This window comes from Rhinatrema bivittatum, chromosome 7, assembly GCF_901001135.1.
Source record: "Rhinatrema bivittatum chromosome 7, aRhiBiv1.1, whole genome shotgun sequence".
Taxonomy (NCBI): Eukaryota; Metazoa; Chordata; class Amphibia; order Gymnophiona; family Rhinatrematidae; genus Rhinatrema; species Rhinatrema bivittatum.
The window spans coordinates 264903210-264929579 of NC_042621.1; the positions used below are offsets into that span (position 1 = coordinate 264903210).

Consider the following 26370-nt stretch of genomic DNA (forward strand, 5'->3'; position numbering starts at 1 on the left):
GGCAGGAGCTTCAGGATGGGGGAAACCATGGCAGGACGTCAAGACTTGGCAGATCATGGCAGGACGTCAGGACTTGGCAGATCAGGGCAGGTACATCAGGATACCTGGACGGGACATCTGGACGGACATGTAGACAGGAACCTTAGGCACGAAGACAAGACGAAAGAACAGGAACCGAACAGGAACTGAACAGGAACTCCATGGAGAAGACAGGAAGGCCTGATGGAGCTCTGGCAGGCAGGAGCCTCCAGAAGGGTGACACTCCGATGCAAGGCGAAGAACAGACTGAAGTTGAAGTCCTTTATAGGGCAGAAGCAGGAAGTCCAATTAGAGGTGGGGTCAGCCACACTTCCTGTGGCTGGCCCTTTAAATCAGGCAGAATGGCGCGCGCCGGCGCCTAAGAAGCAGCAGGAAGCTGTGCAGGACCGCGGACAGCGGCCTGCACCGACGTAGTGATGCTGAAGAGAGGCAGGGCTGACCTGGACGCCAGCCCCGACGTCGACAGCGGCTCCAGCCGCTGCGAGGAGCCCCGGGGGCGGCTCCAGCCGCTGGTGCAGCCCGGGGATGCGGCCCCAGTGCCGCGAAGCTGGTCATGGCGTCTGGTGGTGGCTCCCAGCCCACGGGGCCGGAGAGGATCCAGAGCGGCCTCCAGGCCACGGCTCCAGCCGCGTGGGAGGCCCGACGACGGCGTCCTGCCGCGTCGGGTGAAGAAGGGCAGAGTCGCGGGTAAGTCTGCTCGCTGGAGGGGGCCCGTGGGCAGCGGGTCACAGCAGCTTGCTCCTCTCAGCATAGCAGATCCTAACAGATTGCTAACTCCTCCCCTCTGGAGGAGCATATTATAACACTCACCTACTAGATATGGAGATAGGTGGGCATCTACCTTGCTTTTATCAAAGGTGGGTCCAAATTACAACAGACCAGTGGGTCCTGGAAGTAGTAAGGAACAGCTGTGCTCTAGAATTTCTTCAAATCCCTCCAGAAGCATTTATGGTCTTTCCATGCAACTCTCTACAGAAGAGAGTGGAAGTGGAGACTACGTTTAAGGAAGCTGTTGGATTTGAAAGCCATAATTCCTGTTCCCAGATTGCAAGAAAATACAGGGCGCGATTCCATTATTTTGTTCCCAAGAAGGAAGAGGGGTCCTTTCAGCCCATCCTGGATCTGAAGGGAGTCAATCGACATTTGCATGTGATTCATTTCAGAATGGAAACTCTGTTACGTAATAATGGTAGTACAAACGGGAATTTCTCATGTCTCTTAACCTGATGGAGGCCTATCAATATATTTCCATTCTCCAGGAATATCAGTGTTTCCTTTGCTTCGCCATTCTGGGACATTATCTATTGCAGGCCCTGCCCTTCGGGCTGACTATTGCACCCATGATCTTCTCCAAGGTCAGGGTGGTGGTAGCAGTGTCTCTGCGCAAGGAGGGCATTCAAGTACATCCATATCTGAATGACTGATTGATTCAAGCCAAAAGTGCAGATAAGAGTTACTTAGAAACTCAAAAGGTTCTTTCCTTGCTTAAGGAGCTAGGCCGGTGGTGAACTTGGCCGAGAGCAGTTTACAGCCGTCTCAGATGCTAGAGTAACTTGGCGTGCGATTCGATATGGAGCAGGGCACAGTGTTTCTACCGGAGACTTGCATTCAGAAGTTAGTTACTCAAGTTCAGGCCCTGAAACGGACTATTCACCCGATGGTGTGGTCTTACCCTGCAGGTCCTGGGATCAATGGCAGCCACATTGGATATAGTTCCCTGGGCAAGGGCACACATGTGGCCCCTTCAGCACGCATTTCTCTCAGTGGAATCTGCAGTCGCAGGAATACACAGTGAGACTCCATTGGAGGTGAGCATCCAGTTGCAGTGGTGGTTACAGGAAGGGGGTTTCCTTGGAGACACCGGGCTGGTTAGTGTTCACAAGAGATGCGAACCTTTTGGTAGCAATCTGTTCGGCATGACAGGTTTCCAAGCTGCATGCTCTTTCATGCTATGAGCTGTTTGTACAAATAACTTTGGGGGAGGTACAGCTTAGGATTGTACCTTCCTTTTTGCCAAAAGTGGTTTCAGAGTTTCATTTAAATCAGTCTATTTCCCTACCCATGCTAGACAGGGATAGAGATGAGCGTGATTATCGTCTGTTGCATGCCTTGGATATCAAGTGGCATCTGGTGCAGTAATTGAAGATTACTTGTTCTTTCAGGAAGTCTGATCAACTATGCTCCATGGTGGAGATAAACAAGGAGAACTGGCGATATGGGTGACTATAGTCCGCTGGGTGAAAGAAGTTATCACAGCCACCTATGTGGATACAGATGTCCCATTATCTAGACAGGTCAGGGTGCATTCCACTAGAGCCCAGGTGATTTTGTGGGCAAAGCTTCAGTTGTCTCCTGTTGAGATTTGCTGAGCAGCAACATGGTCCTCCTTACACACTTTCTGCAAGCATTACCGCTTGGATGATAGGACTCAGGAGGATGCGGTTTTCACATGTGCAGTGTTGATAAGACTACAGGCAGCCACCCGTCCTTTTTGGGAGTAGCTTTGGTACATCCCACAGGCAGGCCAATCCAAAGCCCATCCTGGGCTGCCTACTTGCTTTTAGTTCGTCCTTTATAGGCGGACAATGAAGTGTGTTATGTCTGTTAATTTGTTTGAAGGACTGGTAAGTGACTTAACCAGCCCTAAGATTAGTTGATGTGCTCCTTTTTTGTTGAGCTCAGTGGTTCCCAGTTGGTTGGAAGCATGAATGGTTGACTGTTAATAGTCAAGTTCAAGTATAACCAGTTTGTCCACAGTTTGGCTCTTCTAGAGATACTGGCAGGCCAATGTCAGGGCAGAGCTAAATGTCAGTGAAGTCAGCAAGTCAGATTTACTCTGTTTCCATCTGCTGGTAGGAATACATAACCCATTGATGTGGATTGGCCTGCCTTCCTTAGAGGAAAGGACATTATCAGGTAAGTGGTAAGTTCTCCTTTGATCAGATGGATTGGATCTTTATGCTTGAAACCCTGAAGGTAAAAGGGTATAGAGGGCTATTTTATGAGAATCATTCAGGTCCTATAAAGCAAACCTGTAGCAACTGTGTTAATAAATGGTATGCAATCAGATGTTTTTAACCTTCAATAGGGAACACATCAGGGTTGCTCTTTTTCCTTTCTCAGGAGCCCCTTTTGAAGAAAATTTGGGATAATGACAAAATCGTGGGGTTGTCTTTTGAGGTGCTTCATAAGAATAGGGAATTTTTATTAGCTCATTTTGACTTGATTTGTCATCCCATCTCTTCTTTTTACAAGTCTCTTATGCAGCGAGAAACTCTACCCAAGTATACTAATGTGTTGCATGGTTGGAAACAAGAATTGGGTATAGAGTTGAATCAATCTCAACATTTAAAATGTTTTTCTAGGATATTATTTCTTACAACTGCTGGTTTGTGGGGAAACTCCGTTAAATTTTTTAATGCAATTTTATTTTTCTCATAAACATGTATATTTATTGCCCATTTTTCAGTTTGATCAATGTATTACTGTAAATTTCAAGCTGTGGTCTGGGTCACAGTTTTGGTCTTGCTCTCCCATCAGGGAGTCCTATGAGAAAGTGCAATGCAACATTTTTACTGTAACAGGAGTGGTACTACCATTGGAAGCTTCATCTTTTGTCTTTGAGGATATCAAAAATATACCTTTTAAAAATAAATACTTTATACTGTGGGGAAGGAAAGTATTACTTTTAGAAAAGAAGACTATTTTACAGAAATAGCTTGAGTCGGAAGCCCCCACATTGTCGCAATTGTGGATTGCTTTACATCACCACTTTCTATGGAGCAGTATGCTGAGAGAATAGATTTGACTAAAAAACAAAAAGCATTTTTAAAGGTTTGGGACTTATACCTGCAAATGTTGACACACAGAGCCTAATATTAAATAAGTTTAAGGACATAGCAGATGTCTTTTTGTTTGGTGCTATAGTTGTTCCCCTGCAATGAGATTTACCTGTACTTGGGATTGGGGACAGGGATGGGATCTCTATTACTGTTGTTGCTATTATTATTGTTGTTCATGTAATAACTTACCTGCTGTCTTACATGGTGGTGAAAAGTGTCAACTCATTGCCATGCCCTTTTAATAAAAAGATTTGAACTTAAATTTCATCTGCTGCTCAGTTGTTCAGTCTTCTAGTTTCACAAGGTCCTTCTGCAGTTCCTTACAATCCACTACCATTTTAACAAATTTGAATAATGTTGTGTCCTCTGCAAATTTGATTACCACACTCGTCGTTCCCTTTTTTTGAACATTTTATATGTTAAGAGCACAGGTCCCAGGACCAACTTAACAAATTTGTGATGATCTTTTAAAGATCTCTGCTTTCTTCATCAGGTCGGTGCAGATATCACCTTCAACTTGCTAGTTAACCTTTATTTCATGTTATCCAAGAAGGCAGTTAAAACTTATTTATTTAAGATTGCATATGCTCATCTTGAAAATTGACTAACTCACTTCTTTTTAAGCCACATTTTTTGTAGCAATCTACTATTCAATTACACATTTTGAAGGAATATGGTTTATATGAGTTATATTTTTAGATTTATTATTTCCTTTCTATCTTTGACTATTTTTGTTAAAAAATTAGTATATTTATTTTATGAGTAGGGATTATGACAATATAATGTATTTTTATTCTTTCTATTTCTTATCTATACTTTTTTAAATTTGACGTTTTATTTTATTTTATTTTTATTTTTGTTTTTTCTTTGGTTAATGGCTCTATATAATCGAAATTTGTAAACCGTCTTGATCAAACTAGTTTGAAAAGACGGTATAGAAATATTTTTAAATATATAAATAAATAAATAAACTAATATGGCAACCTTTTAATTATGATTTACCTGGAAATTTTATTTGGGAGAGCCGAGTCCTGTTATCTTTTATGGCGGCATTTCAATAAATAAAGCCAGGGTATAAGGGAGATAGAGGAGCGGTGGCTGGGTATAGCATCAAAGAGGTACCTCAGTAGTATAGAGGAGAGGGGTTTTTTTCTATTTATGCATTTATAATATAATATCAAGCATAAACTTGAAAGGTGATACATGTAATATTACAGCATAAAGAAATGAGAAAATACACAGCCAAATACCACATCTAACAAGCCCATAATGTAGTGATCCAAGATTTACAATATCCATGGGGAAAAAACTATCAAATATCAAATCCAGCGAGAATGGGGCAGTGTATCATGTATAAGAGGTCAAATTGCTACTTTATAGAGCTCATTGAACAGAGACCGGAGAGGAGCTAAGCTGGGCCCCAACTTTATTAGATAGAAAAGTTGTTAATTGAGAAAGTTGAAAAACAGATAAGAAACCCCATGGGTATTTAATTAAACATTTATATGGAAATTTTAATACAAATAATGGCCCTAATTCAAGAACTTTGGGCCGCAATACCAAAAACTTACGTCTTCTCCTCTGTCTTGAAAGGTCTGGAAATATTTGAACTTTATGATTCAGAAAAAGCTCTGTATGATGAACAAAATATTTTTTTAAAATCTATTCCCTATCAGTATCAAGTAAAAAGGTAACAATCAAGGTTGAAGATGTTGCCACTTTTCATCTGACTTTATTTATTTATTTAACTGCTTTTATATACCGGCATTCGTCAGAAACATCATGCCGGTTCACATTTTAACAAAAGGTGTGGAAAATTCAGTGTAACAAGGGATAGGGGAAAAAACAGGATAACAATAACCAAAGACAGGCTATGAAGATACAGATCTAAAAAACTGAGTTAACGTAGCAAAATTCAACCATAGATTAAATGACAGGCTTAAATGAAAAACAGTTACATTAATCAACAAAGCTTACGACAGCTGTACATATAATCAAATTTGCAGGAAGCAACAGTGTATAAAAAAAACATTACATTGGACGGGATAATCAGGGAACAACATTACGTAAGGCAACATTACAATGCAACAGTACATAAGGTGACATTACATAAAATAACTAAAGATGACAGGTGGCATTAACTGACGAAGTTACATAGCTCAATTATTGGGAGTTCCAATTGACTAGAAAGATTCAGCTGAAAAGATTCAGGATGGATATGACGAGGGACAGCCTCGTAGAGGTGGGTGGAACAGAGAAAAATCAAAACCATCTCCAAAACTGCAGAAATATCCAAATTTGGTGGTTCAGGAGGTAATAGGACATGCAAATTATTACTCTCCAGAGAGTTTTTCTTCAATGGAGGAAAGTAATATTTCTTAGAAATTATAGGAAGCATAGACTCCAGGGTTTTAAGTATTTCTAGCAAATACCTCCTCCACATATCCTTAGGTGAAATGTGTGAAACTTTAGGAAAGTTAATGCAGCGTAGATTTCTTGCCCTCATTTGATTCTCTGTATTCTCTAGTTTAAACTGAAGTTGCTAGTTTTCCTTGATTAATGCTTGATGTGTGACGGTGGAGCTCTCTAAATTAGATTTAAAAGATTCCAAAGCAGCTTTATGATCCCCAGATTCTCTCAACGTTCTTTAACTGAATATCCAGATCTTTTACATTATTAATGATAGAATTAAACTGAGTTGTAAGATTTAAATTCAAAATATGAATTGCTTCCCAAATTGTCTCAAAACTGAAGGACTGGGATCTTACCAATTCTGTAACTTGAAATAAGTGTTCAGCTGAGATCTCAACGGCCTGCTGCAACGCAGCTCTTGTAGCAATTTCTCCCAATTCCCCAAAGGTCTCCAAAAGGGCTGAAATGCCTTCCTCTAGTGTTGTGGGCTCTGGGGGAGACTCGGTGAAGGCACCCATCTCCAACGCCTCCATGTCTCAATGGGGCTGCTGGGTACGTCTTTCAGTGGGGTTAACAGGTGTTGACTTCTCCACTGGGGACAGTGATGTCAATAGCTCAGGGATGGGTTCGGGCTTGTCTTCCCCCTGAACACTGGCCAGTGAGCCCTCTCCCGGTTTTTACAGCTCCCCGTCAAACATTGGCGTCCATAGGGCCCACCAATGGAATGGGAGAGGGAGCATCCGAAGCCAAACGCTCTCTTGCCCTTCGCTTGCACATTGCATATGGCAGAAAAGTGATTAAGCAAAAAGACGCTTCAGCTCGACTCACTAAAACGCCATCTTGGAGATTTGCACTTTTGAGAGGAGAGGGGTTTTTATGTGGAGGTAGAAATTAACATGACAGTACGGTAAATTAACATGAAGTATGGTGCATACTTTTTTCAGTTATTGCACTTTTACTGTGACATATGCAGTCTCTTAATTTTTTTTTCCTTTGGTTGAATCAGTAAGGAAGATTTAAGGACAATGGTCACTAAGTTAAGAAGTATCAGAGAGATGCTGGTGAATCTGCTAATAACTCTGAAGACACCAGGATGTTGGGAGTACCTCCTTAGGCAGACAGGAATCTACACCTATCTGGAACTTACCTGTACGTAACGTGAAATATTATTTATTTATTTATTTCCAAACATTTGATATTCCACTTTTTTCAAAATGGTTTCAAAGTGGATTACAATCACTTTATCACATTTTGGCTGTCAGGTGTGGTTGGTATGACTTTTATGAGGATGGTGATTTTCAATCCAGCTTCAACTGCTCTTATCTGCTGCTTCACTGTCAGGGCTAGTCTAATGTATCTGCATTTTTATTTAATGTGTGTCACTTTTAGGAAGTTTTCTTCATAATCTGCATTAAGATCTTGGTATTAACAGTAAGTGGGGGCAATGTTAGGTTAACTAGAGATGTGAATTTGTTTGAAACAAATGGATAATGAGAAATGAAACAGGGCATTTTTAGTTAATTTTGTTTAAAACTAAATTAATTAATAGTGCCCCTGAAAATAACAAATATTTTTATTTGCTTTCATTTTTGGATCCCATTCAAGTCTAAGGGCAAGCAAAACTGCATAGGTTTTTTTTTCTACTCAAGGCAAGCCACTGAAACCAGGCAGATTGGAGCCAGGGTGGGAAGAACAAGGAAGGAACAGGATCAATCAAGATTTCATTTATTCTCAAGCAGCCTATCCCAGCTGGCACCTGTATGGATAGACAATGAGTTACTCGTTTTTTAAAACTGAAAGCAAGATGCAAATTGAACAGTCATCGTTTTGTATTCAGTCAATTCTCTGCTGAATTTTAGACAGAGAGGTTATACTTCTAAAGCTGTTTCTCCGAGCCACAGAAAAAGTAAAAAAAAAAATAAATTAGAAAGAAAAGGAAGGAGAAACATTAAAGCAAGATGGCCTGTGCTGTTCCCTGTTTTCACAATGTTGATGTGGTTAGGAGACATTGCAATTTACTCTGTTCGCTGTTAGAATTACTGTATCATTGAACAGGTAGGAGTAAGATTGTGTCTCTCTCTGTGTACACACAGCACAGAGAGATCTGTCTCTGACTAGTGCCCACTGCACTGACCCGGTAGAATACCAGCCTTTCTTTTCTTTGTTCTCTCTGACCTTCTGTGGGTATAAAAAGGAGTCTGTATACATAGACTACAGTGTGTGAGTATATGTGAGAGAGACTCTTTTTCCATAATTTGTTATTTCTGTTATGGGAGTCTCTGTTTAGTGGACACCTTTCCCAGTCTCTGTTGGAGACTGGGAAAGGTGGTCAATGTCTCTAGTGAATAGTAGGCCGGGAGGCAGATGTTCAAGCAGGACGTAGATGCTCTTCACCCTGGAAGCTGGTACTCCCCCGGGAGGAGCCTGTAGGAGCCCAACCGCTGGGACTTATGTGGCTTCACCCTTGGAAGCCGAAGCCCCCCCGGGAGGAGCCCGAAGGGGCCCGGCCACTGGGACTTAGGCGGGTTGTGGGTCAGGTCAGGTAACTGGAACCAGACTAGGACAGTGCAATACTGTAACGGGGCTCGGGTTCTGGAACCAGGCAGGAACTGTGGCAAGTCTCGGGTACTGGAACTAGGCAGGAACTGTAGCAGGATTCGGGTACTGGAACCAGGCAGGAACTGTAGCAGGCAAGCAGGAACCAACCAGGTACTGAAGCAGGCAGGCGGGAACCAAGCAGGTACTGTAGCAGGCAGGCAGGGAACCAGCAGGTACTGTAGCAAGCAAGCAGGAACCAAGCAGGTACTGTAGCAAGCAAGCAGGAACCAAGCAGGTACTGTAGCAGGCAGGCAGGGAACCAGCAGGTACTGTAGCAAGCAAGCAGGAACCAAGCAGGTACTGTAGCAGGCAGGCAGGGAACCAGCAGGTACTGTAGCAAGCAAGCAGGAACCAAGCAGGTACTGTAGCAGGCAGGCAGGGAACCAGCAGGTACTGTAGCAATCAAGCAGGTACCATAGTAGGCAGGCAGGAACCAGCAGGTACTGTAGCAAGCAAGCAGGAACCAAGCAGGTACTGTAGCAGGCAGGCAGGTACTGTAGCAGGAACGGAGCGACGAAGCAAAGCGAGTCACTCCGGGGCACAGCGCAACAGGAAACCGGGAGGCTAACCCGTTACAAGGCAAAGACTGGATGGCCGCGGCCGGCTTATCAAGGCCGCGGCGTCTGACATCAGGAGTTGGGCGGAGTCACCACTGGCGGGAAACGGCCTAGAAAAGCGCCCAAGTGGCGCGCACGCGTGCCTAGGAGCCAGGCGGTACTTGCGGCCAGAACCACAACAATTTCCTAGTGGAAGTCTATATAACCAGTCAGCAAGCAGATATTGTGTGGCATGCTTTGTAACAAAAGAGAATGTGTGCTAACTGTTCTGCTATCTGTGTGTCTCTATACCACACTAGTACTTGTGTACAGTCCTACAGTATATTACACTTATTGAAAAACTAAAAAAACTTAGCTACTACTAGTGACTAACTGATTTTCAAATTCCATCATGCCACAGGGAGCACCAAAAAGCAGCACAGTGCTTATCTCTGATTCCTCCTGAGCAGCGTCTGCAGCAGATAGAGATTCTCAGATGAACAGTAAGGATGCAGCACAGAAAACAGGCACCCCACAAACTACTGATATTATGAGCTGCACCTTGTTAGCTATCACTTCCTCTCCTACATTTATTCACCACCACCCTCCCTCATCACCCATGGCTATTGCAGAATGGACTCTTCTAACACAGGCCATAGTTATAGCAGTTGGCAGCAGAGGAGATTATTCCCCCCACCCCCAAAGCAAATGAAATCACAGCACATGCTATCTCGCATAACCCATCAAGAAGATAGCCACAGATTCTTTGGCATATTGGGTATACAAATCTGCAGTCTGATCAGACGTGGATGAGTTTCAGTGGATCTAGTGAATTGATATCCTCAATCGCAGAGGATATTATGAGTCCACATTGTTCATGGTTTATGCCAGAGTTGGTAGAAAAGTTTGCCTTCATTAAATTAAACTTCCCTCTTTTGAGAGTACCTGAATTTCTATGTGAGTGGAAGAAGGACTGATTGTATAGCTACAGTGAGCCAATGCCTGCAAGTTTTCCCTTTAGCACCTTGCCATTCTTGCCACTATTCTTCAGCCAGTTCCTTATGCCCTATCTCTTTCCTGATTCAATGCCTTGCTGATTTGTTGTACTAATTTTGCAGCTTGGACTGGTCTCCCTACCATGTCTCTCTCTTGGTTATACTGGGGTGTTTTGGCCCCCAAAATAAATTTAAAAAAAGAAATAAACCTCATCTCTTCCCACCTTACCTGTCTCCTGGTTTGGTACCTTGCTGAGTTGTTCTGCCACTGTTACTGCTCAGCCTGCTCCTGGCAATTTTATGGTGCCTTGGAGAACTCTTGCCAATGATGGTACCATTTTGCCCCCTCTCAAGATGCCTTGGGGTATTCATGCCACTGTTGGTACTGCTTTGCTGCACTTTTAATGTCTTGACTGTTATGTTTGGTGGATCATGGGACTGCCCCATGAGTTGCTGCACTCACCCCCACCACTGTCAGAGGCCTTTTGTCATGGCAGAATATGACCGTCTCTACACATTGCCAACTGCCGCTGATGTGGTCAGGCCACTGGGCCCTCCCGATGTCAGCTCGACCAGACTATTTAAGCAAAGGCCCCGCAGCATTGCCTCGTCTCAGCAATGGGTCTCCTGCCTAGTAGCAGTGTGTATTCCTCGTGCGTTTCTGATTGTTCTATGTGCCTGAATTCTGGTTATTCCTGTGTTCCTGTGCTCCACCCTACCTCGTCCAGCCTTGCCTCGTCCTGCTGTCACATCCAGTGACTCCTGTGTGGCTTCAACAGTCCTTGGCCTACTGTCCTGGACCTGACCTCTTGCATTGGACCTGACTACATTTGCCTGCTGCCTAGACCTGACCTCTTGCATTGTACCTTGTTTATACTTATCTGCCACCTTCCCTGATCATTGATCTGTTTCTTGTTTCTCCAGTCTGCTGCCTGTCCTGACCCTGGCATGCTTCTGGACTCTTGTCCACTCCACCAGCTTAGGGACCCACCTAAGTCCTGCCAGCCACTAGAATCCAAGGGCTCAACCTGCGGGGGAAGCGGCTGATATAGGTGAAGCTCTAGTCTGTCCCGCATCAGGGCATGTTCACCAGCTGTTGGAGTAGGCCTCATAGGTTCATCTATGAAGCTGCGTGAACTACGCCACAGCAACAAGGGCTCACTTTCACGCTGCTCATCACAGCTGTTCATACCACTGTTTGTGCGTTTTTGCTTTTTTTCACAATGCCTTTGAGTGTTTATGCCTCTGCACTTTCTGCCTTACCTCTCTGTGTCTTGAGGTTTTGATGCCTCTGTGCTTGATGTCTTACCTCTCACTTTATGCCTTTGGTAGTTTATAACATTGTTAGTGCTATCTTGCTCCTCTTTTGTCTTGGGGTATTGATGCTACTGTACTTGCTGCCTTATCCCTCTGTGTATTGGGGTTTTGATGCCACTATGCTTGCTGCTTTACCTCTCACTCTATGCCTTTTGGATGTTTATGGCATTTTTGGTGCCATCTTACTCCTCCCATGGTGTCTTTAGCTGCTTATGCCACTGTTGGTGCTTTTGCCCTTCTTTAGGTGCCTAGAGGTTTTCATACCACTTTTGTATATGCCTTTTGCTCCTTTTTTGGTGCCTTGGGAATGCTAATTCTACTGTTGATCTCCTTTGCTGGTCTTCTGGTGCTTTGGGATATTCATGCCACTTTTGTTGGTGCCTTTTGCTCCTCTTTTGGAGCCTTAGGTTGTTCTTGCCACTCTTGGTGCTGCTTTGCTGTTGAGTAGGGCCTCGAAAGGCCTTGCATTCTGTTGAGAACGGGGGTGTTTAGTGTGCCCATGGGCCTCAACCCGACCCAGACCTTCAGGGCCGAGCCAAGGGTTGACGGTGGCTCCGCCTGGCTGACGGTCTACTCTCTGCCAGGCCGGCAAGCTCCCAAGGCCAACATCTGAGGATGTTGGAAGTTGAATGGTCCTCTGACCATTCCGAGCCCTTTCGGACCTGCTGCGAGCAGCATGGAGCAGCAGGCCTGGCCTGAGGTTGAGGGCAGACGGACCTTGACACGAAGACAAGACTATGAAGATTGATGCGACAGCATCACATGGCACGAAGACTTGGGTTGATGCAACGACATCACATGGCACGAAGACTTGGCTTGAAGACATGACACCAGGACTATGAAGACGTGACACCAGGATCGATGCAACGGCATCGCAGACAAAGACTTGACACCAAGGCTGATGCGAAGACATCACAGACCAGTGGTCGATGCGACGGCATCCCGGACCAGGGTCGATGCAACGACATCAGATACATGACGCTGAAGTGCAGACATAACAAGGAACTTGGAATCCAGACGAGACGAGAAGTAGGGAAGGCGGACATTGGCACTGTCTCTCAGGGCGCCCTACTCAGGCCACCCACGGGACTGAGTCGCAGACCACCCTGTCCTACTGCGCACCCTACACAGCCCTTGCAGGCTGGTCACGGACCACGAGGAGAACGGGACAGCGCAGGAAAGATCCAGTACATGACGGCTCGAGAGCGCAGGACAGCAGTCCACCTGCAGGCCACTCCAACCCGGGAAAGACGTCGTCCGAGGGAGTCCGGCCCACAGGACCAGAAGGCTCAGGAGCACAGACGAAGACACAGGAACGAACATTCAGGAAGGCAGGAACACCAGACGTAGAAGATCATCACAAGACACCAGGACACCTGGACAAGGGCCTCAGGCACGAAGACTTGACATGATACAAATGGACGAGACGAGGAGCTCCACGAAGAGTAGACGACCTTACAAAGGCTCTGGCAGGCAGGAGCCTCCAGAGCGAAGTCACCTCGATGCAAGGCGAAGAACAGACTGACGGAGCAGCCCTTTATAGGGCTGAAGCAGGAAGTCCCATTGAAGATGGGGCCAGCACACTTCCTGTGTCTGGCCCTTTAAATGTAGAAGAGAAGCGCGCGCCGGTGCCTAAGGAGAGAGCAGGAAGCTGTGCAGGACCGCGGACAGCGGCCTGCACCGACGCACAATGTCAGAAGCGCAGGGCTGGCCTGGGAAGCAGGCCTCGATGACGGCAGCGGCTCCAGCCGCTGCAGGAGGCCCCGGGGACGGCTCCAGCTGCTACTCAAGCCTGGGGCATGCGGCCTTAGCGCCGTGAAGATGAAAGGCAGCGTCGGGGGCGGTCCCGGCCCCGCAGGAAGCTGGAAAATCCGCGGCTCTGGCCGCGGTGAAGACTAGGAGCACAGGCGGCCTCCGGGCCGCATAGAGAGGGAAAGTCCGTGGCTCCTGCCGCGCGGGGGGCGGGCCGACATTGGCGGCATCGCGAAGATAAAGCAACAAGTTGAGAAAAACAGGGCCTGCTCGCAGGGAGACCCATAGGCAGAGTTCATAACATTTGCTCCTCTCACAGTTCCTTCAGGTGTTGATACCTATGTTTGGGTTGCTTTAACCTGTCACTGTTCCTCGGGCTATTCATGCCACTCTTGGCATCACTGTTTCCCACTCTTGGTGTCTTGGAGTGCTCTTCCCTCCGCTGCCAATGCCTACCTGTTATGCTAATAACTGCCTATGATAAATCTCCAGCCGAATTCAGCAACCTTATGTTAATCTTTATATGTCTCGCTACTTAATTGTTTTTCGCTATTTTCAGTTCTCTCCAGTTGTATTCGTTTGAAATCTTTCCTTTCTTCCAACGCCCATGTTTATGCTCCCTGTTTAATGTAACTTTATCTTCTATATAGTTGTTAATTGTTTCCCCTAGTTCCATTGTAAACCGGTACGATAAGACTTGGTCTTGAGCATCAGTATATTAAAAGAATTTAAATAAAATAAATTGGCTTGTGGCCTGGCATTTTCTTTTCTTTCTGGGTAATGTATATTCTCTTGGGCATTTTCTTCCAGAATAGTCCAGTTTCATCACAGTTGAAAACTTGCTGACAGGAAAAGCCATTTCTCTGTGTCATTGCTTCGAAGTGGGGTATGTAGTTTTCAGCAGCCTTTTTATCTGAACTGGCAGCTTCACCATGCCTAGTTACACTATGAACCCCTGTTCTTGCTTTAAAATTGTGATACCACCCCTTACTGGCACGAAATATTTCACCGTGTTCACTTGGTAATGGCTTATCCTTTACGAAATCTGCATTTATAGCCCTAGCTTTTTCACAGATTAGACATTCAGATAGGCAATCACCTGCCATCTGCCTTTCATTTATCCATACTAGCAATAGGCTTTCTACCTCATCTATCACTGTTGATCGTTGCTTGGTAATTTGAGTGACACCTCTAGCCACACTAACTTCCTTGTACAAATCTTTTTTTTGTAAGATTGTGGAAATGGTGGATTTTGACATGCTGTATATGAGAGCGAGATCGGTCACTCGAACGCCAGTCTCAAATTTCTGCACAATTTCCTTCTTCTTTTCAATAGTTATTGATTTCTTTATCTTTGGGGCCATTTTAACACTTCTTTGACGCCAAACGTCGTGACGCCACATCTTGAGCGGCCCAATTGCACGCACAGGGGCCGCTTTCGCCCGTGCGATGCGTCTATCTTCGTGGGCAGCTGGAGGCAGGGGAGGGGAGCCGCGGTCCCTCGTCGCCGATGTCAGTCTCCGGAGGGGGGCTGCAAAAAAAGTAAGTCGCTTCGTTGCTTTTCACTGCCTCTCTCCCCTCCTCCCGAAGCAAGGCGCGAAAAGCAGCCTTGCTTTTCGGGAGGAGGGGAGAGAGGACCGGCAATCCCGAGCGTAGGATTGCCCGTCCTCTCTCCCCTCTCTCTTGCAGCTTTTTTTTTTCTCGCTTTTTTCCGCTTTCGTTGCTTTGGGAGGAGGGGAGAGGACTGGGGCTGCCCCGGAGACCAGCACCCATGGACGCGGCCAGGGCAGGTGAGCGGGGGCTGGGGGAAAGTTTGCCGCCTACCCCTACCCCTGCCTCTAACGCAGGGGTAAGGGTAGGCGGTAAGTTAGCAGGTTAAACACGCGGCAAAATGGCAGGGTAAAAAAGCGATAGTCGGGGCGCGTGTTACTGTATGGGAGGGAATAGCTAATTCGATCGTTTACATGTAATATACATGCCCTGGCGTTGGGGTTACCCGGTGATTTAAGGACGCGGTAAGAGTAGGTTAAAGGGGATTGTGTATCGCAGGAAGGGCTAACGCGGCCAAAAAGTGGGTAGAAAGCGGGTTAGGAGCAGGGTAACCGCGGCCGCACTTTACTGTATTGACCTGAATGTTTATAAGAACATCTATGGCCTCCAGAAACCGTTCTGTACCTTGCCAGCTGAGTGCTGTCCCCCGCTGCTGTTCACCGATGCTGTTGTTTGCATTTCCGTGCTGGGTCTGCCCACGTGCAACACTAGCCATCCAATTTCTGTTTAAATCCCGCCTTCCAAGACCAAAAAAATGCAATAGGCAGCAACAACGGGCCAATTACAACCAATCCAGAAAAAAAACAAAACTGCATGCACGTGGCACACGGGTCGTAACCCAAAATCTGGTCGTAACTTGAAACCGAAAATTGTGTTCGTAACTCAAAATTTGTTCGCAACCCAAAACCTTGAATGTTGGTTGTAACCCGATTTGATCGTAACCCGAGCTGTTCGTAACCCAAGGGCCCACTGTATTATAAAGAACAAAACTGCTGAACGTATATTGTAGACAAGCCCAACATGGGTTTAGCAAAGGGAAGTTTTCCTCACTAATCATTTGAAGGCATGAATAAACATGTGCATAAAGGCGAGCCAGTTGATATAGTGTATCTGGACTTTCAGAAAGCATTTGAAAAAGTACCTCATGAGAGGAAATTAAAAAGTCATGGGATAGGAGGCAAAATTCTATTGTGGATTGAGAACTGGTTAAAAGATATAAAGCAGGCTAAATGGTCAATTTTCTCATTGGAGAAAGGTGACTAGGGGAGTGACCCAGGGACCTGTACAAATAGGATAAAATACTTTTTTTTACTCAATGCATAATTAAACTCTGGAATTTGTGTCAAAGGATTTGGTAAGAGCTGATTGTGTAGCTGGGTTTAAAAAAGGTTTGGACAAGTTCCTGGAAGAAATGCTCATAAACCATTATTAAGGTGGATTTGGGGAAATCCACTGCTTGTCCCTGGGATAAGCAGCATGGAATCTATTTACCTTTCGGGGTCCTGCCAGGTTCTTGTGACCTGGATTGGCCACTATTGGAAACAGGATGCTGGCTTGAAGGACCTTTGGTCTGACCCAGCATGGCAAAACTTATGTTCTTATGTTTTTATTTCCTTTTCTCTCTCTCCACATCCTTCCTTGTGCACTCCGCTCATCAAACAAGTCACTGCTATCTATGTCCTTCTCCTCCATCATCAATTCCCAACTCCATGCTTTCAACCTAATTGTACCATGCGCTTGAAAGTCTTTCTGAGGTGATGTGTCATGGTCCCTCTTGCCTTGTTTAAATCCCATCTAATAACTCACATTTTTGAGACTGCTTTTAAATTTTAAGCCTAATTGTCCACTTTCAGCTTCATTAGCGAACTCATTTTAGCCATTGTTTACTATATGAAACTCCCCAAATTTCTTTTGCCCTGTATGTTTGTCTTGATTAGATTGTAAGTTCTGTTGAGCAGGGACTGTCTCTTATGTGTCATTTGTACAGTGCTGCATATACCATGTAGCACTATAGAAATGTCAACTATTAGTAGCAGAAAATTGCCAAGTTTATGTATTGTGTCGCTGTCCAGGCTATTTCTTCTCAGTTTACTACAGAAAAATTACTGCATGAGCACAAGTTTGAATCCTGTGAGCAATAGCAGTGTTAAAACTTCCCTTATCCTTTATAATCCCAAAAGTTTCCTGTCTACCCTCCTTCTTTCTTGCTTTTTTCACTACCTTGCATCCTTGTCCCAGAACTGGCTGTTTTCAGGATTAACTGTTTTTGGAGGTCAGGGTGTGATATTCACGTGGGTGGGGTGGGGAGTCACTCACCTAGGATGAGTTAAAACATGAGAAAAATCAAACGAAGTGGTTAGCGAAAAGTTCATATTATCTGCATGAATTGGCTCATATTCTCTTTCTTCCTTTAAATATCTAAAAAAAAGTAGCACTGAATTAAACATGTAGTTCTTGAGTACAACAGCACTGATTCATAAATAAAGGGTTCAGTCCATGTTTCAGCTCCCTGATTTGGGAGGAGATGAGATCCCTAACTCTTTGAAGAAACTTCCAAAGTATACAAAATGATATATAAAAATCCAACAAATACTTCTCAATTAAGGAAATAAAGCTTCAGCATGTACATGCACGCTTTGAACTTCCAGATTATGTCTTCTAAGTGAACCAATCAAGGTAATGCATCCCTGTAGTCTGATTTATGCCACGCAGGCCTCAGGCTATATACTTTTAGCCTCTATCATCAGACACCTTAACATAATGGCTGGATGATAGTATCGGGAACGAACACCCATTCTACAGGGCATGTGCACACTAACTGCATTAAGTAATGGAGTTTGGCTTTGTGCTTCCTATGCCATGTTGCATTTATTTTATTTTTTTTGGAAACTGGGACATATGACCTCACTGGATAGATGGGAAAATGAGAACGCTAACTCACAGTCAGGTGGAAGTGCAGACTGAATGACTCAAAGATAGTGTGATTTATTTTTCCAGCCCAACAGGCAGAGTTCCTAAGGAAGAAGAAGCTCATTCCGTTAACCTCTGAGGGAGCCATCAAGATCTGTGACCTTACTGCCCAGAGTACGATTTTCCTTGCTGAGGCTCTTATTGAAGCTGTGACCTCCTGAAAAGAGGCTACTGCCAACTCCTGACTCTGTCCTTTCCACCTGGCTGTACTATATGCTTGAAAATGACTTCCCGAGTTACTGCGTTATGCCTCCTCTCCAGCCTTATTCAAATCCAGTCTAAAACTACCTTTTGGAGACAGCCTTTAAATCTACATCCCTGATTATTCCATGTACTGCCTTATAGATTTTAACCATTTTCTTAATAAATTAAATTCCCAAAGTCGCTCTTGTTCTGTACATTTGTCATGGTTAGACCTTAAGCTGTACTGAGCAGCACTGCATATGTCAAGTGGCACTACAGAAGTGATAAATAGTAGTAGTAGTAAATCCTTAATGTTTAAGGGGCTTGTCCGGCTAACTTTAGGAAGTAGCTGGACAAACTCCAATATTTTAACATTTCTTCCTGCTCCCTCTCTAAATTTTCTCTGCGGTAAATTGTTGTCCACTTAAAATTTATCTGGGTGAAAAAAAATGGGCAGTGCTGGAGGCAGATATTCAGCCTGACTATTCTACTGGTTGAACATCCAGACAAAGCTGTCCAGGCAATTTTATCTTGCAATGGTCAGTTGAATATCAACTTCTATATGATTTGGATGGATATCGTTCTCTCTCTGTCGCTCTTTTGCAAGGGCTGATGACACATTTAAACCATGAAGATGTTTTTCACTTTAATAATTAGGAGATTTCTTCTGGATTTTTTTTTTTTTTTGTGATTGACAAGATAACAGAGGCAGCATGCTAACAGAAAGCAGAGTTGCTGACCTGTAAAAGGTGTTCTAGGACAGCAGGATGTTAGTCCTCACAGATAGGTGACATCATTCGTTGGAGCCCGGCACGGAAAACGTTTGTCAAAGTTTCTAGAACTTTGACTGGCACACTGAGCATGCCCAGCATGCCACTATCCATGCGTCCACGTGGGGATTCCTCTTCAGTCTCGTAACAGAATTCACGAGCAAAAAAATAAAACAAAATGCATGAGAACCCAACTCCGCGGGGTGGTGGGCGAGTTTCCTGAGGACTAATATTCTGATGTCCTAGGAGAACACCTGTTACAAGTAAGCAACTCTGCTTTCTTCTAGGAGCAGTAGGATGGTAGTCCTCACAGATGGGTGAATACCAAGCTACAGGCTGCTCTCAGCAAGGCTTATGACCAACAGGCACCGAATCAGGTACCAATGGGCACAAAATAACTGCAGTTCTGTTGGTATCACAGGGAGACAGCATGAACCCAAACAATGGCCCCTAGGTAAGGAGAATTGGGTTTTTAAGCATGGAAGAGGTTACGAAGGACAGATTGGATGAAGTTGCTGTCATGTCAACCATCCTTGTCCAAGCAGTAGTGAGCAGCAAACATGTAGGGAACTCCACATTTCAGCTCTGCAGATTTCAGCAATGGGAACTGTTCGTAAGTGGGCTACCGATGCCACCATGGCTCTCACCGAATGAGCCTTAATGTGGCCTCCAAACTGAAGGTCCCCTTGCGCATAGCAGAAGGAGATGCAATCCACCAGCCAGTTGGACAGAGTTTGTTTGCCCACCACAATGCCCATTCTGTTCTTGTCAAAGGATATGAAGAGATGCATGGACTGCCTGTGGCCTGCAGTGCGTTTGAGATAGAAGGCCAAAGCCTTCTTAAAGTACAAACTATGTGGAGACCGTTTGCCTTGGTGAGAATGAGGTCTCGGGGAAAAAGGTGGGCAGAATAATAGATTGATTAAGATGAAAATCAGTTACCACATTAGGCAGAAGCTTAGGGTGAGTATGCAGGACCACCCTATCATGAAAGAACTTAAGTGTACGGCGGATACATCACCAAAGCTTGAAGCTCACTAACTCTGCAGCCAAAGTGACCGCCACAAGGAAAGAATCTTCCACGTTAGGTACCTCAGATCGCAGGAGTGCATAGGTTTGAATGGGTCACACATGAACTGTGCTAGCACCACGTTGAGGTCCCAGGACACAACAGGAGGATGCATAGGGGGCTTCATCTGCATAAATCGCCCTACTATGGGCTGCACAGAGAGGGGCGTACCACCAGTACTTTGATGGTAAGCGTTGATGGCACTCAGGTGGACCCCGACTGAGTTGGTCTTCAGGCCAGCCTCCGAGAGGTGCCACAGGTAATCTAGCAACTGCAGCATGCGGCAGGTGAATGGATCCAAACCATGACCTCCACACCAGATGGCGAACCTTCTCCACTTGAGCCTGTAAGACTGCCTGGTGGAAAGCTTTCTTGAAGTTACTAGTACCTGAGACATGTCATCAGAGAGGTCGAGGGACTGCAGGACTAGCCTCTCAACATCTAGGCCTTGAGAGTTAATGACCTGAGATTTAGATGGTGCAGCCTGCCCCGATCCTGCATGATCAGATCGGGGGAAGTCCCCAGACGGATGGGCTCTCTGACCATCAGGTCCTGCAGAATTGGAAACTAGACCTGCCTCGGCCAATACGGGGCCACAAGGATCATGGTCCCCTTGTCCTACTGGAGCTTCAAGAGAGTCTTCATTACTAGCAGAAGCGGAGGATACGCATATAAAAGACCCTTGTCCCAGTAGCGGGCAAAGGTGTCTGAGGCTGTCTTCCTGTCACTCCTGTACAAGGAGCAGAAGTGGCTCACTTTGCTGTTGCAAGGGGAGGCAAAAAATCCACATCCGGGGTGCCCCACAGGCTGAAGATCCGGTCAGCTTTATTGGAGCCAGACTGGACACAGTTCAGGCCAAAACGTTTCTGCCCTATGACCTTGCGCTTGCCCTGGCATCACTGGCGGGTTTTGCCTGCCACAGTCAGGTTTCCGCTCTCCTGTGTCTGGGTCACATGGCTGCATCTGTCCATGTTACTCCATTCGCTCGCTTGTGTATGCACAGTGCTCAATGCACCCTGTGCTCTGTGTCTGCAAGCAACACAGGACCTCAATGCACCTGAGGTCCAGTGACCACTTGTGTGGTTAGAACGCCCGACTCAGGTGGTCCACCACATTTTCTGTCCCAGACAGGTAAATCGCTCACAAGAGAATGCCTTGGGATAGGGCCCAGGACCATATCTGCATTGCCTTCTGACAAAGGAGGAAGGAGCTCGTGCCTCCTTGTTTGTTGATATACCACATCACAACCTGATTGTCCATTTGGATCAGGACAGTTTTGTGGGACAAACGGTACCGAAAAGCCCAGAGAGCGTTTCGGGACCGTTGCTCAGAGCTCCAGGAAGTTGATCTGGCAGCGAGCTTCCTGTGCCATCCATCGACCCTGTGTACGGAGGCCGTCCACATGTGCCCCCCAACCCAGGGTGGATGCATTAAAGGTGAGCACAATCTGGTGCGGGGGAGCTTGAAACGGAAGTCCCCGCTCCAGATTGGAGAGATTTTCCCACCAGGACAGGGAGAACTGAAGAGGCTGCGTGATGCAGACATGTGCGTTGAGGTCCTGGGTTGCTTGCAGACACTGAGAGCACAGGGTGCATTGAGCACTGCGCATACCCAAGCGAGCGAATGGAGTAAGATGGACAGATGCAGCCATGTGACCCAGACACAGGCGAGCGGAAACCTGACTGTGGCGGACAAAACCCGCCAGTGATGCCAGGGCAAGCGCAAGGTCATAGGGCAGAAACGCTTTGGCCTGAACTGTGTCCAGTCTGGCTCCAATAAAGCCCAGATGTGGAGATGTGCTGAGATGGGACTTGGGGTAGTTGATGACAAACCCCAGAGACTGGAGCACATGGGCAGTTATTGTCAGGGAGCGGAGCACCCCCTGCTGGATATTGCTTCTGATTAATCAATCGTCCAGACATGTGCACTCCCTGCCAGTGCAGGTGTGCCCTTACAACCGCCAGGGTGAAGACCCGCGGGGCTGAAGCGAGGCCAAAGGGCAACACACGGTATTGGAAATGCTCCTTGCCCACTAGAAAATGGAGATACTTCCTGTGGCTGGGGAAGATCTAGATGTGGGCATAGGCATTCTTTAACCGGTGCCGAGAAAGTCGAAAAATGACCGGGAAAAATACTTTGAAAAAGATGAAGTAAGAGCTCCACTACTGCGAGACAACTACTACATGGAAAAAAAGACTGAAGAGGGGACCCCGCATGGACACGCGAATAGTGGCATGCTGGGCATGCTCAGTGTGCCAGTCAAAGTCCTAGAAATTTTGACAAAAGTTTTCCGTGCCAGGCTCCATTTGATTATTTCACCCATCTGTGAAGACTACCATACTGTTTGTCCTAGCAGAATTTAAACATGCTTGTGACAGATATAGAGAAAAGTAAGTAGGAACAGGGTTGCAAGTTAAGCAAAAGTCATGAGTGGGGGAGCTGGTGTTGGTTGCAGAATGGGAATTTTTATGCTCATCTACCCAAAGGGTGGAGATCCAGTGAGGAAGACAATTAAGCAGACTGAGTGGGCCATTTGGTCCTTTTCCAATTCCATGGCCAGGCTCATAGAAGGCAAAAAAAATACTGTGATCACACCACTCCAGTGCTGGTCCAACTTAGAATTAATTCTAGTGTTCTTCTCATTGTACAAAAAGTTATTAAAAGCTACTTCATTTCCCTGGATTAATGCATTACTTCGCTTTTACCAACTAACGAGATGTCTAAGGACGTCCCAGCTGGACCTGCTTGATGTGCCTTCATCTCTCTGAAACCAGCCATTCTCAGTGGCAGCTCCTCAACTCTGGAACACTATGGGGTAGATCTTTAAAAAATACACGATCGCGTACTTTTGTTCGCGCACCAGGCAAGAACAAAAGTACGCTGGATTTTATAAGATACGCGCGTATCTTATAAAATCTGGGGTCGGCACGCGCAAGGGGGTGCACATTTGTGCAACCTGCGCGCGCCGAGCCCAGCGCGCGCTGCCTGTTCCCTCAGAGGCTGCTCCGATTTCGAAGCGGCCTCGGCGGGAACTTTCCTTCCCCCTCCCCCCCACCTTCCCCTCCCTTCCCCTCCCTAACCCACCCCCCGGCCCTATCTAAAACCCCCCCCTACCTTTGTCAGCAAAGTTATGCCTGCTGGCCGGCAGCCCCGCTCCATCCTCCGGTCCCGGGGGCTGGTCCGGAGGCCTTGACCACGCCCCCGGGCCGGCGCCACGCCCCTGGGCCCGCCCCCGAAACGCTGCGGCACGCCCCAAAACGCTGCATCGTTTTGGGAACGCCCCCAGACACGCCCCCTCCCACCCCTTTTCGAAAGCCCTGGGACTTACGCGCGCCGGGGCGCAGGCCTTTTAAAATCCGCCCCTATGCCTTTAACTATTAGACAGGTTAATTGTACTAAAACTTGTAAAAGCTTGTTGAAGGCTTTTTTGTTGAAACAGGCTTTTGAATAGATGTTGTCTTATGTTTTCTGCTGTACATTGATGGAGTTTCACTGTGATTATTATGTTGATTTTCTGTTTTTTTTATGAATGTATTAAATATAAATCGCCTAGTGCTTTGGCGATAAATACATTTTTATTACACTAAACTAAAACCTGTGTTCTGGTATCATCTACTATGCTACTGACATAAGAGTCAGTCAATTTTCTTCTAATAAATTTCTTGAAAGAAAAAAAGCCTGAATCTTCAACAGTCTCTCTTGCAGTGCCTCAAGGGACCTAATAGGTCAGTGGAATCTTCTCTGACTCAATAACAGGCTGTGATAGGTCAAGCACACATCTTCTACAGTACCAGAGTCCTTCAGCCTTGATCTTTGTAGCCATGAATATTATTTAGTATTAGTGGCTGGTAAAGCAGAGTTGCTTAACTGTAATAGGTGTTCTGCTAAGACATAAGTATGTTAGTCCTCACACATGGGTGACATCAGATGGAACCCGGTACAGAAGATGTCTGTCAAAGTTTCTAGAACTTTAACTGGCACTGAGCATGCCCAGCATGCTACTATCCGCGCAGTCACACGGGGTCCCGCTTCAGTCTCATTACAGAGAATCACAAAACAAAAGTAACAAACTGAAAAATGAAACCAAACTCTGAGGGGTGGTGGGTGGGTTTCGTGAGGACTAACATTCTGCTGTCCTAGGAGAACACTTGTTACAGGTAAGCAACTCTGCTTTCTCCTAGGACAAGCAGGATGGTAGTCCTCACACATGGGTGAATACCTAGTTGCAAGCTGTTTCTGAATGGAACAGACCAACAGACACTAAACAGGTGCCAAAGAACACAACAACCTAGGTGCTGTTGGTAACAGAGGAAGACACCCTGAACCCGAAAAAAAAAAAAAAAAGACCCTAGGTGGAGAGTTGGGATTAGACCTGAAAAAGGTTATGGAGGACAGATTGGCCAAAGCTACTATCCTGGTGGGCGTCCCTGTCCAAGCAATAGTGAGCAGCAAACATGTGGAGAGAACTCCATGTCATCACTCTGCAGATCTCCATCACAGAGACTGCTCTCAAGTGAGCCACTGAAGTCGCCATGGCTCTGACAGATTGAGCCTTAAGATGGCCCCCAAGCTGCAGTTCCACTTGTGCGTAGCAGAAAGAGATGCAGTCTGCTAGCCAGGTGGAGAGCATGTGCTTGGTCACAGCAACTCCCATTCTGCTCTTATGAAATGAGATGAAGAGTTGTGTAGACTGCCTATGACCTGCTGTCCTCTCAAGATAGAACGCCAAGGCCCTCTTTCAATCCAAGGTATGCAAAGCCTGTTCACCTAAGTGTGAATGAGGTCTGGGAAAGAAGGTGGGCAGGACAATATACTGGTTTAGATGGAAATCCGATACCACCTTAGACAAGAACTTAGGGTGAGTACAGAGAACCACCCTATCGTGGAAGAATTTCGTATAAGGTGGGTATGTCACCAACGCTTGAAGTTTGCTGACCCAACGTGCTGAGGTGACTGCAACCAAGAATATGACCTTCCAGGTCAGATATTTCAGGTCACGTGCGCATAGGCTCAAAAGGGTCCTTCTTGAGGTGAGCTAAGACTACATTAAGGTCCCAGGATACAAGCAGAGGACACAGGGGGGCTTCAACTGAAGCAGACCACGCATGAAACGTCCCACCAAGGGCTGTACTGAGACGAATGTACCATCCACCCCATGATAAGCCCCAATGGCGCTGACTGAGTTGGTCTGACTGAGTTGGTCTTTAAACCAGCTTCCGACAGGTGCAACAGGTAGTCCGAGAGCTTCGGGGTGGAGCAGGTAAACGGTTCCATCCCATGCTGCTCACACCAGATAGCAAGCCTTCTCCACTTCAGGCTGCATGACTTTCTAGTCAGCTTCCTGAAGGTAACCAGAACTCGAGATACCTCGTCAGACAATGCTAGAGGCTGCAAGACTAGCCTTTCTACGTCTAGGCTGTTAGAGACAATGCCCTGAGGTTGGGATGATGCAGCCTGCCCCAATCCTATGTGACTAAGTTTGGGGAGGTCCCTAGACTGATCGGGTTCCAGCCAGAGAGGTTCTGCAGGAGTGGGAACAAAACCTGCCGCGGCCAATAGGGGGCTATTAGGATCATGGTTCCCTTGTTCTGCTGGAGCTTCAAGAGTGTCTTTATCACCAGCGGAAGCAGAGGTTATGCATTCAGAAGCCCCTTGCCCCAATGACAGGCAAAAGCATCCAAGGCCATTTTGCCCTCCTCCCAGTAAAGAGAGCAAAAAGATTCCACCTTGTTGTTGCAGAGAGAGGCAAACAAATCCATGTCTGGGATGCCCCAACGATGGAAGATCATGTTCGCTACCGCTGGATCCAGGGACCACTCGTGGGGCCGAAAAGCCTGATTGAGACGGTCCACCATTATGTTCTCTGTCCCCACCAGGTACACCGCTCAAAGTAATATACCCTGAGACCAGGCCCAGGACCAAATCTGAACTGCCTCCTAGCACAGGAGGAATGACACCGTGCCCCCCCTGTTTGTTGATGTACCTCATCGACATCTGATTGTCAGTCTGGATTAGGACCGATTTAGTTACCAAGCGATCCTGGAACGCTGATAGACTGTAATGGATCGCCCGGAGCTCTAGGAAGTTGATTTGGTACTGAGCTTCCTGAGCCAACCACAGGCCCTGGGTGCGGAGACCTCCACATGGGCACCCCACCCCAGTGTGGATGTATCAGTGGTGAGAACAACCTGGAAGGAGGGGGATTTGAAAAGGACCCCTTGCTCCAAATTGGCCAGGTCCTCCCACCAAGACAAGGAGGTCTGAAGTGGTGACATGACAGATATACATGCATTGAGAGCCTGGGAGGCTTGCTGCCACTGGGACCGCCGGGTCCAT

The 26370-nt window shown here is 46.3% G+C and overlaps 1 protein-coding gene across 2 annotated transcripts in view; it reads left to right on the top strand.

The window, feature by feature from the left end:
* LOC115095886 (aspartate aminotransferase, cytoplasmic-like) overlaps positions 1 to 18393 on the top strand; it is a 99150-nt gene extending 80757 nt beyond the window's left edge. For both annotated transcript variants that reach the window (XM_029610181.1, XM_029610182.1), the window contains 2 exons: positions 7300 to 7442; positions 18040 to 18393. In XM_029610181.1, coding sequence (XP_029466041.1) covers positions 7300 to 7442; positions 18040 to 18173 — 277 coding nt within the window. In that variant the 3' untranslated portion in view covers positions 18174 to 18393. The remainder of the gene's footprint in view (positions 1 to 7299; positions 7443 to 18039) is intronic.
* The last annotated feature ends 7977 nt before the right edge of the window (positions 18394 to 26370 follow it).